Source organism: Sturnus vulgaris, chromosome 3 (genome assembly GCF_052056855.1).
Source record: "Sturnus vulgaris isolate bStuVul1 chromosome 3, bStuVul1.hap1, whole genome shotgun sequence".
Taxonomy (NCBI): Eukaryota; Metazoa; Chordata; class Aves; order Passeriformes; family Sturnidae; genus Sturnus; species Sturnus vulgaris.
In genome coordinates this window covers 9,429,555-9,444,680 of record NC_142245.1, presented here as the reverse complement: position 1 = coordinate 9,444,680, position 15,126 = coordinate 9,429,555, and the positions used below count along the sequence as shown (strand labels likewise).

General features: G+C 45.8%; 1 protein-coding gene across 1 annotated transcript; it reads left to right on the top strand.

Annotated features, from left to right (window-relative positions):
- Positions 1–1,033: 1,033 nt before the first annotated feature.
- On the top strand, positions 1,034–14,436 carry RAB1A (RAB1A, member RAS oncogene family). Its single transcript, XM_014893160.2, has 6 exons — positions 1,034–1,180; positions 7,346–7,418; positions 9,478–9,573; positions 10,922–11,017; positions 12,001–12,132; positions 12,390–14,436. Exons 1-6 carry the CDS (start codon positions 1,158–1,160, stop codon positions 12,585–12,587), a joined length of 618 nt encoding a protein of 205 aa, XP_014748646.1. The 5' UTR covers positions 1,034–1,157; the 3' UTR covers positions 12,588–14,436.
- Positions 14,437–15,126: the final 690 nt, after the last annotated feature.

The window sequence follows — 15,126 nt, the reverse complement described above, 5'->3', positions numbered from 1 at the left end:
CCTGCTTCCCAGCCGTCACTAGAGCGTAGAAGTATCTACTGTGCCTAAAGAATGTAGTGAAATGTGATTGATGCTTGTAAAGAGGTTTTGATAAAAGATGCGAAAAAGGACAGTGATGTATTCATGCAGGTGAAGAACACAGGCCTTAGAGGAGCTAAAGATGCCCCGTACTGCTCCAGATGCGCTTCCCACGTTCAGTGCAAAGTCTCATCGCTGCCCGCCGCCGGCGCGGAGGGGAGCGGCTGAACGGGCGCCAGAGCGAGGTCTCCCTTTCCTCGCTGCCTCCCAGCAGCCGCAGGCCTGCCCGCATTCCCAGCGAGCCTTGTCCCGCACCATGTCCCCTCCGGGGCTGCCTCCCCCGGCCCTCCGCAGCCCCGAGCACAGGCCCTGCTAAGGCAATGACAGCCCGACCGGCCGTGGTTCCGGACCCTGCCGGGCCCCGAGCGGGGCTGGCGCTCTCCTTGTCGCCCGCGGGGCGCGGAGCAAAGGGAACCATCGGGAGAAATAACGCCCTGCCCAGGCCGCACCGGGATGGACCGAGGGCTGCTGGCAGAAACGGAGGAAGGGACGGGAGGGGGTACTGAAGTAGCGACGCAGCCCGGGATGGAGCACAGCCCCGCCCCGCTCCGCCTCGCCCGCCGAGGCCCCGCCCCCGCCCCGCCCGCGCGCTCACTCGCCCGAGCTGCCACGTCTGCTCGCTGACGTCACCCCCAGCCGGTGCCTCCAGGCCAATCAGCGGCGCCAGCCGCCGCTCCGAGTCGACGGGGCCGAGGGAAGAAAGGCCAGCTACTGCTCATGCGCCGTCGCTGCCGCCGTGACCGCCGGGAGAGCGAGTCCACAGGAGGGGGCGCGGCCGGGAGGAGGCGGCAGTGCGGACTCGGTTTCCCGTCGCACCCCTCGGCCGCCCCCCTGCCGTGTAAGTGCTGCTCGGCGAGCGGCCGCCCCGTTTCCTGGTCGGGCTCCGGCGGCCATTTTGGGCTGAGGCGCAGCGCGGAGGCCGCGGAGCGGGCGCGGGCGGACGGGCCGAGCCGAGCGCCGGGCGATCGCGGCTCCCTCGGACCAGCGCACCGCGGAGCGCCTGCCTCGGCGGCGGGAGGTGCCGCCGCACCGCTCCCTCACAGCGTGCTCGCCGTCCTCGGGCCGCGGGCCCCACGGACATGTCCAGCATGAACCCCGAATAGTAAGTGCGGGACGGGGCGGCCCCGGGTTCGTGCTGGAGGTGCCGCGGGGCGCGCGGGGGCCGCTCTGGGCCCGAGGACCCGAGTCCCCCCTCTCCCCCCCACCCCCGCGGAGCTGCGCCCCGGCCTGGGCGGTGGCGGGGGAGGAGGGGGAGTGGGCGGCGGGAGGCAGCGCGGCCGCCCGGGGGTGGGTCCCGGCGGGACCGTTGGGGGTTAATGGTCTTCCCGGTGGGAACCGGCATCCAGCACCCCGGCAGCGCCATCGGGCGCAGCCGTGGCAATTTTCCCGAACCCTAGGAATGCACATCGGGGCCTTGACTCCAACAAGTGATCGAGGGGACACCGGCGCCCTGTGAAAGCCAATCCCCCCGGCCGGTGGCGGCTCCGTAACCAGGGGTCCACCCTTCGCTTTTGCTGCAAGTCATGTGTGTGTCACATGGCTCTTGCAAAACACTTCTTGCCTATGTAGATTTTGCAACGCTGTGACTTGATAATAGAGCCATCTTAGGGCTATTTCCAGCTGAAATAGCACTAACTTAGAAAACCTAGTGACGACACAAGGGGGTTTTCGGGAGGTCGTTGTGTCGGTATGGCCTTTTTCTTTAGTTTGCCTGCTCGGGCGTCGGGCTGTGTGAGCTCTCTGCCCGGGGGTTGTCTATATTCTGGAAACTCGGGGAACTGTGTCCTGCCCACCAGGCCGTCGGGAACAATAAACTTTATTTTGTTAATGACTTTCTTGTGTGAGTTAGAGGAGGGATTTAGGCTTAGTTTAGAAAGCAGTTCACAAAATCAGCTACTGTGCTTCCAACCCTTTAGCCTTGTAGGGTGTGTTTAACATCCTTTCACAGATGCTGGTTTTGCTGGCACTCCAGTTTGGGGTGGTGAAGCCACTGCCCCATCTGATGCCACTGGAGTGGTTCTGGTTCTAAAATGCACGTGTGGTGTGACATTGTGCTCTGGATATCCATTGACACTGCTCTTGGAAGACACCCACAATTTTGTCCTCTCAGCTGAGGCTCCTGACTCATGTGGCCATGGCTCCTGTGCTTTCCACTTATGTCAGTGGGGTTGGTTGCAAGCACTCTGAGTCCACTAAAATCACCTGAGGAGCAAACAAGTAGTCATCAGCTAGTGAAGGAGTTGGTGACACCCAAGAGGTACAGCCAGGAACTCGAGTTACATCTTGGCAAGATTACATCACAAACTTCCTCATGTAGCTTTGGAAAACACCAAAACAATAACTGGAGTTGGGCAGTGGATGAAAAACCAAGAAACTTCTGATGCCCCATGGTCCTAAGGGCTCTCAAGAGTTAAACTCAAATTTACCTTGTAGACTGTTGAGTTTGGTAGTGGGAGAACCGCCTGTAGGGTGTTAGGTCACTAAGTGAAATGAGTTGGAGAGGGCTTTTTACGTAGTTGTTTTTTTTTTTCCCCTTTCTTGCAGTCTGTCAGTCCTCTAGACTGATGCAGAGGGTAGTTCCCTGCAACGAAGTACTGGGTGCTGAGGACAATGTTTTCAGAGAGACTCATTTTCAGTGAAGAGTGCTTGGTCCTGGTGAGCACAGCCGTGTTCTTGAAAGTGAAACAAAGAGGAAAAGCTGTAGTTTTGAGATTAACTTGCAGCGTTAAATTGCCACTTCCTCAGAGGGTGGCAGCAGGATGAGGGGAGGAGATGGGGGAAGGGTGTGGTGAGATGGACAGAAAATACCTCACTGTGATGTGTGTACTTGGATCCCTGTTAAAACAGGAATAAGACTTAAGGGATTATGACATTGCTCCTTCTAGTTCACTGTAAGAGATACGTCTGTTTTTCCTCTCAGAAGTGCCTTACTTTTAATGTAACACATTCTCACTTCCCTATCACAGCTTCAGATTAGGCTGCAGCTGCAAATCCTCTCTCCTGGGCATGCCAAAACTCCGTCAGAAGTCAGTAGGAGAGCTAGTTAAAATCTCTAACAGAAGAATACTTCCTTCAGCTTTCCTGATAAAGCTACAGGGTTAGGTCCTACTCATGCAAAGGCTTGAAGGGGAGTTGTGCTTCTGAAAGCTTCCTTGAAGCTTTAGGGCTCTGGGACAGTTGAATGGACTGTTAGGTTTTCGACTGACTGAAGGAGCTGAAGAGGGGTAGATGAGATAGTAAAATTAGTGTTTGGAAGCTAAATTCTGAAAACACCTGCCCACCCAGCACTGGGATGTCTTCCCTCTGTTCCTCCCTCCCTGCCAGCGTTTGAGTGAGCAAAATGTCAATATTGACTCTGTTGTGACAAGATCATGTCAGGTTCAGCATTTCCTGCGCTTCTGCAACTTGCATGTAGCATAAACATGCTGGTTGGGGTGCATGGTCCATAGCAGCAAAGTGGTGTCAGGAGTTCATCTCGATCAGATCAGTGTTCTGCCTGGATCTTGTTCCGGGTACCTTCCAGCACAGATGAGGAATCTCAATGGGTTTTTTGCATTCTTCAGAAGTGTTTGGGAATACCAGTGAGGTGGGTTTTGGTCTTGGGTAATGGTGGTTAGTAGATGACAATTGCGTGACAGCTCCTGGGTTGCTGGAATCATCTGAAAGTGTTTGTGTTCTAACCTTTCTAAAAAGTAATCTTCCATGCAAAGTGGCATCGTGTCTTCTGGATTCTGTTTACTTACACAAGCAGTGTGTAATCAGAGTGACAGTCATGCTCCTCTTCAAAATTTCTGGGGTGGTAGAACAAAGAGTGAGGATTGAGGCTGCCGTAAGTACCTGTTTACAGTAAACCTGCAGCTGACATCAGTGATTAAAGCCAATTCCAGCAGTTACTTTTTGCAGATGACTACCTAGCCTTGTCTGTTTTGGCATAAACCATTCCTGGCATTTAAAAAATCCCCACATGCCTCCTTATATAAATTAGATAAATAGCAGTATCTTAGAGGCCCACAGGTTCCACAGCTTTGGCTAGATCTGTCCTCAGCTTGATTTCCTGGTTTTCTGCTGAACTCGCTGACATGGGACATGTGTGTATCAAGAGAATGCTGCTCTGCTCAAAGCATCAATCCAGATGTTTTGGAGGTGCCTTTTTTTCCCTCTTTTAGCAAGAGTCAGTTACATTTAACATCTTTGTCCTTTATCTCTCTGCTAAGAGGAAGTTATGGGGAAGATTTGAAAGCCTCGCTCTTACTCACTGTACCCACCTGCCTTGCTGCACATGCTCTTCCAGAGTACTTTTTTTAATGACCCAAGTATGACTGGCTTATGTAAATGGTAAGAAATAATTGAATGATTAACCTGAATTCGCACTGTTTTCCAAAGAGTGTGGAGAAGGCTGTGCTGCATAGCTCAGCCAGCTTTATGAAGGCTCCCTAAACTGGAAGAGCCTGATGAGTTTTAAGTCTCCATGTCTTTATACATGGAGATGTAAATTCTGTGGCTTCAGAAATGTGGCTCTTCAGGAGTAAATACCAAATAACCTGTGTGGCTTGTTGGATTCATTGCTACAGTTGAACTCTTTTACCCAAATAGTCTATTGTTGTAGCTCAGCCTAGAAATAGGTTTCTGCAAATTTTTGTAGCATTTTAAAATTTTATTTGATTTAAACTGGTGCTGTACCCAAGAGCTGTCTCAAGCATCACACTCTAACAAACTCCACATTTGGTTCTTACGGCCCTAAATAAGTACCTGCTATATTTTAAAACGTCTTGTGAGCTGTATCTTTTAAAGCTTTAAGCTGTGCTTGGAGAGGAAGGCACTATAATATTGGAATATGCAGTGTTCTAAAAAATTAAAAACCCTAAGTTCCTAAAGTCTTACTTACATTATTCCCAAACTGATGAAAGTCACCAAAATTGGGTTTTTGTGACACAACACCCATTTCTAACGTCAGAGACAGAGCTAACTCAGTAAAGGCTGGCCCTGGTTTTGGGGGGCTGAGGCAGGTGGCTTAAGACCACTCTGTCTATGGTTGTGGAAATACTGAAGCCTAAAGTGAGGGGACAGCTGAATAGCAAAGATACCAAACCCAGTATTTAAGACTTCTGAGTTCTTGTTGTGTTAGCTTAGCATTTGTTCTGTGTACACATTGTTACTGTTCTTGTTTGCTGCTGAAGAGTAAGAGATTTAATGGGTAGGTTTGGCTGGGAGCTGTTCTTAGTGCGAGGAGTAACAGAGGAAGACAAGTTTTTGCATATTTGGGACCTGGGGGCACCCAAATTACTCTTGGAAGCAAGTAGAGGTTTTTAAGTGGATCTCACAGCTGAAGCCTTACCTCTACCAGGAAGGAGTTACTTTTTTCCCCACTAATTTTAGTGAAGACAATACAGTGCTAATATTTGTGTGTTAATATTCTCAAGGAGATTATTACATGCTGCAAGTAATAATCTGACTACAGGATTGCTGAAAATTCTGTGTTTGTAGGGAACTGAACAACCCAGACTTCCTGCTGGAGTTGGAAGGAGCTGAGTGAAAGGTGAGACACAGTGGTGGGGAAGAAGGCATAGGGGTTAACGGTGGTACTTTACCTTGGTCTCCAGGTTACAGAGTTTCTGCTGCTCTTGGGGGTGAGAAGTTTTCTGGTCTGTAATAGTGCTTCAGCTAACTCGAACCTACTGAGAAGTGTAGGTTGAGGGGTAATGTAACTTATGTCCCCTGAACAGTTTAGATTAATTGTCATTCTCCTAAAGCCATCTTGCCTTGTGGTAGTACATGAACTGACAGGTCGAGTAGTGAATTCTGTGACTGTCAACTGCTCTGTATCCTCTGACTTTTTTTTTTATGCCTTTAGTGGTTTTAGCTGAACACTCTTAAGAAAGGTTGCGTTTTTAAGGATTGAGGTACTAGTTGCTATATTTAGCACTTCTGACTCCTCTCTAAGCCTGGCAGAAGTGCTGCAGAGACTGGAGGTTTCAGCTGGGTGTGTTTTGCAGCTTAGGCCCAGCCAGGTGAGAGGCACTTGGGCACTCAAACAGAGGAGTGGTGAGAAGCCGTGGTTGGCCGTCTGCTTGGCTGTTATCAGCTCGGGATGGATGCAGTTTCCTGTCTGGATTCCTGCCAGCCAGAGGCAGTGGCGATTCTAGGGAAGAATAGGTGGGGACAATTGACTCCAGGCACTTCACATATCCTTAATCTTTACTCACCTTGCTTAAGTGGGCATAAAAATATGGCTATTGAACTGTTATGGTTAAGTCAGAATAGGACTTAGTTCTTAGTTTGGCCATTACAAGGCCAAAGAATTTGTGAACTGAGAATGAGTTAGTGTAGCACTTGAGAAACAAAATAACTTGTGTAAGTGGTGGGTTGTTGTTTTTCTCTGTTACTTGTTCTCTAGCATGAAATTTCCCCATTAGTTTTAGGACTAACACATAAGCCTCATATTTTGCTAACAGTGAAATCTTCACTACTCTTTGAAGTGTAAATATAGGCTGGTCGGTGACACCATGCTCGTTCTTTAATGTTGGGAAGGCTCAACATTAAGCACAAGATTTGTCAATTCTTGCAGTGTATCTTGAGAATTACTAATACCACACCTGATATCCCGCAGAGATGTATCCTCATCTAGAAATCACTTGAGCTTTGCTTTAATTCCTTGGAGGCATGTGTGGTATTGGTCACTGCTCATAGTCTGTGGTGCAAGGTGGGTATTCAGTTGTGCTGTTGCATTCTGCTGGAACTGAAATATGAGTAACTTGAACTGAGGAAAGAAATGGCTGGATTTGGCAGCTCCCTGGTGTTGATGAAGTGGGGCAGTGGAATCAAACCTCTGAGTCCAGAGAAGCAAAGATAATGACCCCGGAGGGCAGCAGGCTGTTACCACCACCTGTGTGTTATTTGAGTTACTCAACTAAACAAGGGGGCTTGCACTCAATTGCAAAGCACGATTTTCATCTTAGCTAGACTACAAAGGGCTGAGGTAGGTAGAACTGTGCTACTCCTGCTGATAGTCCCACTATTATCCTCAGAGTAATTTCGCAGGAAGGCACAGTTCCACACAACAATGCTGTGTTCAGAGCATCTACCTCGCACTTCCCTTACCAAGTAAATTGTGAATTTCTAAACTGAATAGAGAAGCTTGGAGTTGTAGGTGATTACCCTAGCAGTGAATTAATTTACCCTTCTCAAAAGTCATAATATACTGGCTATAAGGAGCTTCATTGTTGACAGTGTTTTTCATTAAGTGACCTAATTTTTTTTCCTTCTGCAGTGACTATTTATTCAAGCTACTTCTGATTGGAGACTCCGGTGTTGGGAAATCTTGCCTTCTACTTAGGTTTGCAGTAAGTGATCATGCTTGGCAGCTATGTAAAAGAGGTACTTAGCAAGAACTTCCCTTCAGGTAGCAGGGCTGATGTCTGACAGGCCTGGTAATACCAAAGAATAAGTATAGTATTGCAAACTCCTCCTGTCTTCTGAAATTTGTCTATCTGATGTAATTGTTTGACTAAATTGGAAAGAAATAATATCAATAATATGTCCAGCTAAGATTAATTCTAATTTTCCTGTTACTTGAGAACAAGATACCTTAATTTAACTTCCATCATTACAGTAGTGGTAGAATGCTGAGGATGGAAGGAATTCTGGTGGTGTCCCCTTAGGCATGAGAAGTACAGACCTTGATCAGTTACTACTTGATAAGAACATTTCAGCCACATGAAGTTTGATATCTGCAGTAAAAAGACCTATCAGTTGTTTAGTCAGAGAAGTAATGTAAATAATATTCTAGGAATAATAAGGCCTTCTGCTTTTTTTAGTCAATGTTAAAATTGCTGGTGAGCTGTTCGGGCTCTAGTTTTCCTGTCAACAAGAAAATGTAAAATGGGTTTGACAGCTCTTAGTAGAAAAAGCTGAAGTCCAGTGAACTTCTTATCTCTGTTAATGCCAAAGTGCAGCTTTACGTTGCCATGGGAGGAGAGGAAGGGAAGCAGGATATGGGACATGAACTTAGAAACTTAAGTGTGACACTACTGCAAGATGATGGCTTTGTTTTTGCAACCTGAGCAATTCCTCTGGGCACCTCTGGAACGAGCCTGTTGTACCTGATCCTATTAATATGAAATGGTGATCTGGGTGTACAGACAGCCTCAGTTAAAGCCATTATGGCTGCTGTTGGTACTAGGACAAACAGGAGGATGTCACCTGCTCTGCTCACAGTATGGAGGCAGTGGGTTGGAAGTGATGCTCAGCTGGAGCAGCCCTCCTAGAGCAGTCTAGCCTGCTTCTCTTGCAGATATTTTTGACTTCATGTGAATAATCCAACTCCTCTTTTTTGATAGCCAGCTTAAGTTTGTGCTCTGTTATCGGATGTTCCTTCAACTGAGTAGCCTTTTTCCTTTCGAGATGTGTTTTTCCAACTAAGCTGTTTTACCCTGACATAAGGAATTACCACAGCATACCACACCTGTGTTTTCTTGCTGCTGTAGTTTAAATTTCTTCATGCTTTTTAAACATACCCTTTGGAGTACTGAAATGTTAAGGAAATAAATGTCATGTCATTCTGAAAGGCTTAATACTTTATTCTTACTTAGATGTATTACCTGAGATGTCTTCCATTCACAGCCCAGAGGAATCCTTTGCTTTTATGATACGTACTGGTTGCATAAAGCCTTTTGTGGTACATTGTACGTGAAGTTCTATCCTTTGGGTACTTTACGAATAGAAACTTCCTTCATGCTGACAAGCTGACAATCACTAGAAGGTAGCAAAGACTGACCCAGCAGTTTCTGTGTGCCTTAAGGCTGTTGGAGACTGCAGTTAGGTTCCTGCAAGCTGCTGAAGCAGTATTTTTCCTCCTGTATCAACACAGGCTGCAGAGCAGAGGCCTCAGCACAAGTACTCCAGCTGTAACTCTAACCTGCCTTAGCAACCAGCTGGAGCAGCAGAGGATCTGACACTCATGTGTGACTGAGACAGAGCCTCTGACTTGTTCTGGGTACCTTCTGTGTAACACAGATGAAAAACCATCAAAGGAAAATAAAAATGTCACGTGCTTCAATAACCTTAGTGGTTATTCTAAGTACCTCTTCAGTCTCCCAACACGAGGAAAGACCATTTCTTACACTGCAGCTCACAAGGACTTGACACTACAGGATTTCCCGAAAAGAGGCTTTTTTCTGATGGGTTTTTGAAACACAAGTCTGGTTGGTGCTTTTAAAAGCTGCAGAATTTTTGAAAAGTAAATACTTGGTGGAAATGTTTGGCCACCTCCTGGACTTTGCCATGAGAGATCAGGCTGGTTTTACAAGGAAAATAAGTACCTTTGTCTGACTGGTGCATAATGAAGTAGGTGACTGCAGAAGAGGCGCAGCTGGCTTGACTTATGTTCACTCTCTCTCCTAGGATGACACGTACACAGAAAGTTACATCAGCACGATTGGTGTGGACTTCAAAATCAGAACTATAGAACTAGATGGGAAAACAATCAAGCTTCAGATAGTAAGTAGTATTTCTCAACTCCTGTGTGCTTCAGTCTGTTGGATCACATAGTTATATCCATAGCTATTGGTGGTTATCTTTGTACTTTAAAATATATTCAAATTCAAGGGGTATTTTCCCTGTTACAAGAGGCGAGGCAGTTCTCGCAAGATTTCCTATGACCTGTCATTAAAGAAGGGTGCTTATTATCAAGGCTATTTGCCTGGAAGAGGAGATCCTGTGTGCTCTTGTATCAAAACTGGTGTAGTTCTGCAGTACTTAGCCAGGATTTAAGTGCAGGAATACCACACAGTTGTCCAAGATGCCCAAATTCCACAGCAGCTGTTACTACCAGGCTGTACTGTCTTAAGTGCTGGAAACTGCTTTTGCTGACCTGAATGGAAAAACTGACACACAGGCTTGTAACTAACTGGCCTGGCTACCTTAGCACTTGCCAGTGTATTCTGGCTATGCTTTTGGCCTTTCACTTGGAATAAACAGGGGGAGAGACTTGGCAATTCTTTAATCTTGAAGCACACTAAAAGGGTGACTGGTGTGATGAAATCTAATATCTGTGCAAGGTCAGACACTCCTTGTCAGCTACTGCTTCCAGCTCAAGCAGACTCTCAGAACTTGAAGGCAATGACTCAGGGATTCAGTGTTGCGGAGCAGTCCAGCTTACAGCCAGAAGCCTGAGCCTCCAGACTCTTAATGTAACTGTCCTGAGTACAGAGTAGTCCACTAGGAATGCTGTCACTGCTCAAATCTGTCTGAGTCTGTTTTTAATACACAGCCAGCCCTCTTCTTGACACAGCTCCAGGGAGAGAAATATTCAGGCGAGTTCTGTTCCCGTCCTGGGTGGGAGAAGAGGTCAAACACCTTATGTCCTTTCTTAACTCTCCCAGCAGGACAAGGGAACCAAGTTTGTTACCCTGAAATACCTTTGCTGAAGCCTGTGTGCCAAGGAAGTTGGAGGGAGTGGTCATGTTAGAGACCTGCAGCTCTCTGACCTTATTCCTAGCAGGTTTTCAAGTCCTGGGTTGTGTTTGCTCTTTTGACCACTGAACTGTGGCTTCTTCATGGGTCAGAACTGCTTAATGTTTCTCCCAGAGACATCTCTTGACTATGCCTGGCTGAAACCAAAGAAATGAGAACTTACAAAAAGTACCTACAAAGTGCTATTCTCAGTTAAAATATGTGATCTCCTTGAATCGTGTTTCATGTATGCAGCTTCAGAGCCACTGCTGTAGCTGTGACGTGGATGTGGTTGTAGTTGGATGGCTGCTCTGCTGAGCTGTGTTTCTGGAAGCTAATGTAGAGCACTGGCTCAGCCACGCTGCAGGAGCTGACACTGTCACTTGTTTTGCAGTGGGACACGGCAGGACAGGAGCGGTTTCGGACTATCACTTCCAGTTACTATAGAGGAGCTCATGGCATCATAGTTGTGTATGATGTTACAGATCAGGTACGTGCTAAACCTGTGCCTGCACAGTTTCTCCAGGCTGATGAGTAAATGGGGAATTTAACAGCTGGGCACATCTTAAGGAGACAGTGACAGTTCTAAAGGCTGTGTTAAGGCTTATCAAGCTACATGTATATGTTTGCCTCTGGTTTGGCAGAAGTAAGACATAGAAATAAATAGAGCAGTGGGATTTTTGGCTCCTAAGCCTAAGATACAATTGCTTAACCTAAAACTTAGTGAGCAGGTAACTGATTTTTCTGTGTGAATACATCTCATCATGCCTTTGGTAGTAGGAAGTTGGAGTTACTGATGAAAGTTGTTGAAAGATTTCTGAATGTACTTGAACTCTGGTCTACAGTAAAGACCAGCATTTGGAATAGAAAACTGTCAGCCTGTGTGCGGGATACAACTGAGCCAGTGTTTTCTCTGAAAGGATCTCTGAAGAACTGGTGCAGTTGTTTGAAGGGCACTTGGGAAGTATAGAGTTTCCTGAATTAATAGAAAAAGAACACTTGTGTTCAGTCACTAACTGGAATATCAGTCCAGCATTTCTGGAGTCAGAGGTTGTTCCAGCGTATCTACAACAAGGTGGCTTGCACCTAATACCTGATGCTTTTTAAATATGTGGGATTCATCTGGTTTCAGCTGTGTGCCATGTCTCTTATCTCTGCTACAAGAGGAGGAGGAAGAGTCCCAGATGGTAAATGTTGAATATTCAATATATGGAGCAGGGAAAAATAATAGGGGGAGGAGTGCAGGAAGGGCTGATTGTGTAGGACTGGGAACAGGAGCTGTATGGCCCCTGTGGTGACCAGCCTGTCCCGAGGCCATAGGGGAGCTAGGCAGCATTAGAGAGTCCTGTCCCATGGTTGTGAATCACATGGATAAGTGCAGTGCTTCATATTCTTTCCTGGCCATGGCCAAAGGGATAGTGCTGAACTTTCCTCTTTATCTAGGGCCTTGCTTACAATTCTCTTCTCTCATAGGAGTCTTTCAATAATGTCAAGCAGTGGCTGCAGGAGATAGACCGTTATGCCAGTGAAAACGTCAACAAGTTGTTGGTGGGGAACAAGTGTGATCTGACCACAAAGAAAGTAGTAGACTATACAACAGCAAAGGTATGTTGGGGCTCCAGTGCTTGCTTGGCTGAGTCCAGGTTCTGGTTTGTCATGCACAGAAATTCCAGTGCAGGGATGTCCTTGTACCACAGATGGGGGCAGTTTAATGACCCCCTGCCCTGCAAGTCATCATCAAACTGGAGATGGGGTGTGGGGTGGGATCCAGGAACTTGCAGGTTATCCAGTGGTGCTCCAGGAAATAAGGTGAGGTATGAACCTGTGTATGAGCTTACTGTTCACCGTTTCTCAATTTGCAGGAATTTGCAGATTCTCTTGGAATTCCGTTTTTGGAAACCAGTGCAAAGAATGCCACAAATGTAGAACAGTCTTTCATGACCATGGCTGCCGAGATTAAAAAACGAATGGGTCCGGGAGCGACAGCTGGTGGTGCAGAGAAATCCAATGTTAAAATTCAGAGCACTCCAGTCAAGCAGTCTAGTGGAGGTTGCTGCTAAAACTTGCCTCTCCCCCCTTTTGTCTCACAACAATGAATTTGCAATCTGAACCCAAGTGAAAAAAAAAATTGCCTGAATTGTACTGTATGTAGCTGCACTACAACAGATTCTTACCGTCTCCACAAAGGTCAGAGATTGTAAATGGTCAATACTGACTTTTTTTATTCCCTTGACTCAAGACAGCTAACTTCATTTTCAGAACTGTTTTAAACCTTTGTGTGCTGGTTTATAAACGTGTAATCCTTGTTGCTTTTCCTGATACCAGACTGTTTCCTGTGGTTGGTTAGGATGTATTTTTGTTTTGATGTTTCTATTGGCATGTTTAGATGTCAGGTTTAGTCTTCTGAAGATGAAGTTTAGCCATTTTGTATCAAACAGCACAACAGTGTCTGTCACTTTCCATGCATAAAATTTAGTAAGATACATGTAAGATCTGATTTGCTAGTTCCTTCTTGTAGAATTATAAATTGAGAGATCACACTATCTGATTAATAGTTTCTTCATACTCTGCATATAATTTGTGGCTGCAGAATATTGTAATTTGTTGCACAATATGTAACAAAACTGAAGAAATGTTTAATAAATATTGTACTTATTGGAAGTAATATCAAAACTGTATGGTGATAAATATTGTCTTAATTTGTATGGCTAAGGGGGAAATCAGGCTTGCATTGTGCACAAAACAACCTATCTGTGTGTGCAGCCATGGCTCTCAGACCTTCCCTGCAACTTGCCCAGTGACTGTGGCCCAAAGCCTGAGCTGTCATGGTGCTTAAAAGGCATGAGTGCTGTACCAGAAACACCCGGCCAAGGTTTAGGAGGCATAATGCACTCTGAATGTACAACAGTTCCCTAACTTAGTCTTGGAACTTTAATTTATTTCTCAAGGACTCTATATAGGGAATTCCTGTCAGCTTTGCATAGCAGGGGAGAGAACAGTATTTCCCTAACATGAACGATTTCAGCAAAACCTTGAGGAGGTATAACTTTCTACCAGTATATTATGTCTTTTCTATATACTGCTAATTCCATCCTCTTTTAATCAATATCTTCTGACTTAGTGCAACAGCTTAGCTTCTATTCCCTTCTGCAGCAAGGCACCAGGAGGGTGACATGGGGAGAGCAAGGCCCCCACTAAACTGTTGCTCAAAGTAGGCTCTTTTTCAAACAATTTGGAACTAACCAGCAGCCAAGAGGTTTTGGATAGTGTGTGATTCTTTGTACAGAGCTAATCAAATCATTAGTGCCTGATGTCTAGCTAAAAGCCACAGGAAAGCTAGCCTATAACACTTCCTATACATGTAAAATTGTTCAGCTCTATCTAAACTCAAATGTTCAGCCTATTCTGTAAATAGTCTCATGTTTGAAAGACCATGTAACATTCCCCTAGTAGTAAATATACCCTGTGATAGTAAAAATATAGCCTAGGTATGTTGTGAGGTATAAACTAAAACTGGTGCAAATATCCTCTGATTTTTTTTGGGGGGGTGACTTTGGCTAACAGCTTTCTTCAACATAGTTGCATAAATCAACAGGCAATTGTAATACATAAAGTATTGTCATGGTTAAGTTGAACTCTTCCACTTGAGACCTTCACAATAAAGTGATGTGCTTTCTAGTAGAGATGTGCTTGTTGGTATAATTCATTATAAATGTGATCTGCTGCTCCTCAGGAGCAGGAGGAGCAGTGAGTGCTGCTGAGATCAGGAACTAAAGCAGAAGGAGGTGTGTTGAGGGTAAAACATTTTCCCTGCAGAGAGTGCACAAATGAACTTCAATGTCAAGATGCCTGCTACATACTATCCAAACCAATGTTAATATATACAGTAATAAAAGCATTGCAAAACCAGTTGGGCTACACCAGGTGTTTGGTGGTTCTTTGTTTCCCCCTCAGTCACAAATCGGTCACTGGGCTGGTGCTGTTCCGTGCTGAAGCCTGGGGTTGTCAGGCTGAGCTGACAAGGGTAGAGCAGGCCTAAAACTCCTGGCACTGAGTAAAGGCACTGTCGTTTCTTACCTGTGAGCTGAAATACTGAATACTTTTGACACAATGGGCCAAATATACTTGCCCTTCAAGCTGAGGATGTAGAAGATGGGAGAATATCAACCCCCGTCACAAACCCAGTGAATTATTTGTTGTAACTGCTTCAGTTTAATTTTGCTTTCACCTTCTACTTGTGCAGAACAGAAACTTCTCTGTGTTCTGTTCACAGGAATGGGAGGAAATTATGTATTCTGCACAAGAACATGACAATTAAAGCCAAGTACCAACATTCTGTAACTTTTTTTGGCCACTTACCTTATGCTGCTTCAGAGCTGCCCTTTTTCTGTTGGAGAAAGGGTTTGGAAACCGTTGAATGTTCTGAGCAGTGATTTAACTTCAGTAGCTGGAAGGGGAAAGGCACAACTCTTCACCCCGGGAAACCAGCACAGCACTAACACAGCTCCTGCCACCAGCAGCTTACAGAACCTGGCTCGTCCCTGCCTGAACTTGCTTGTTTATTATTTTAGATTCAGTATTATGGTTTTTTGTCTTTAT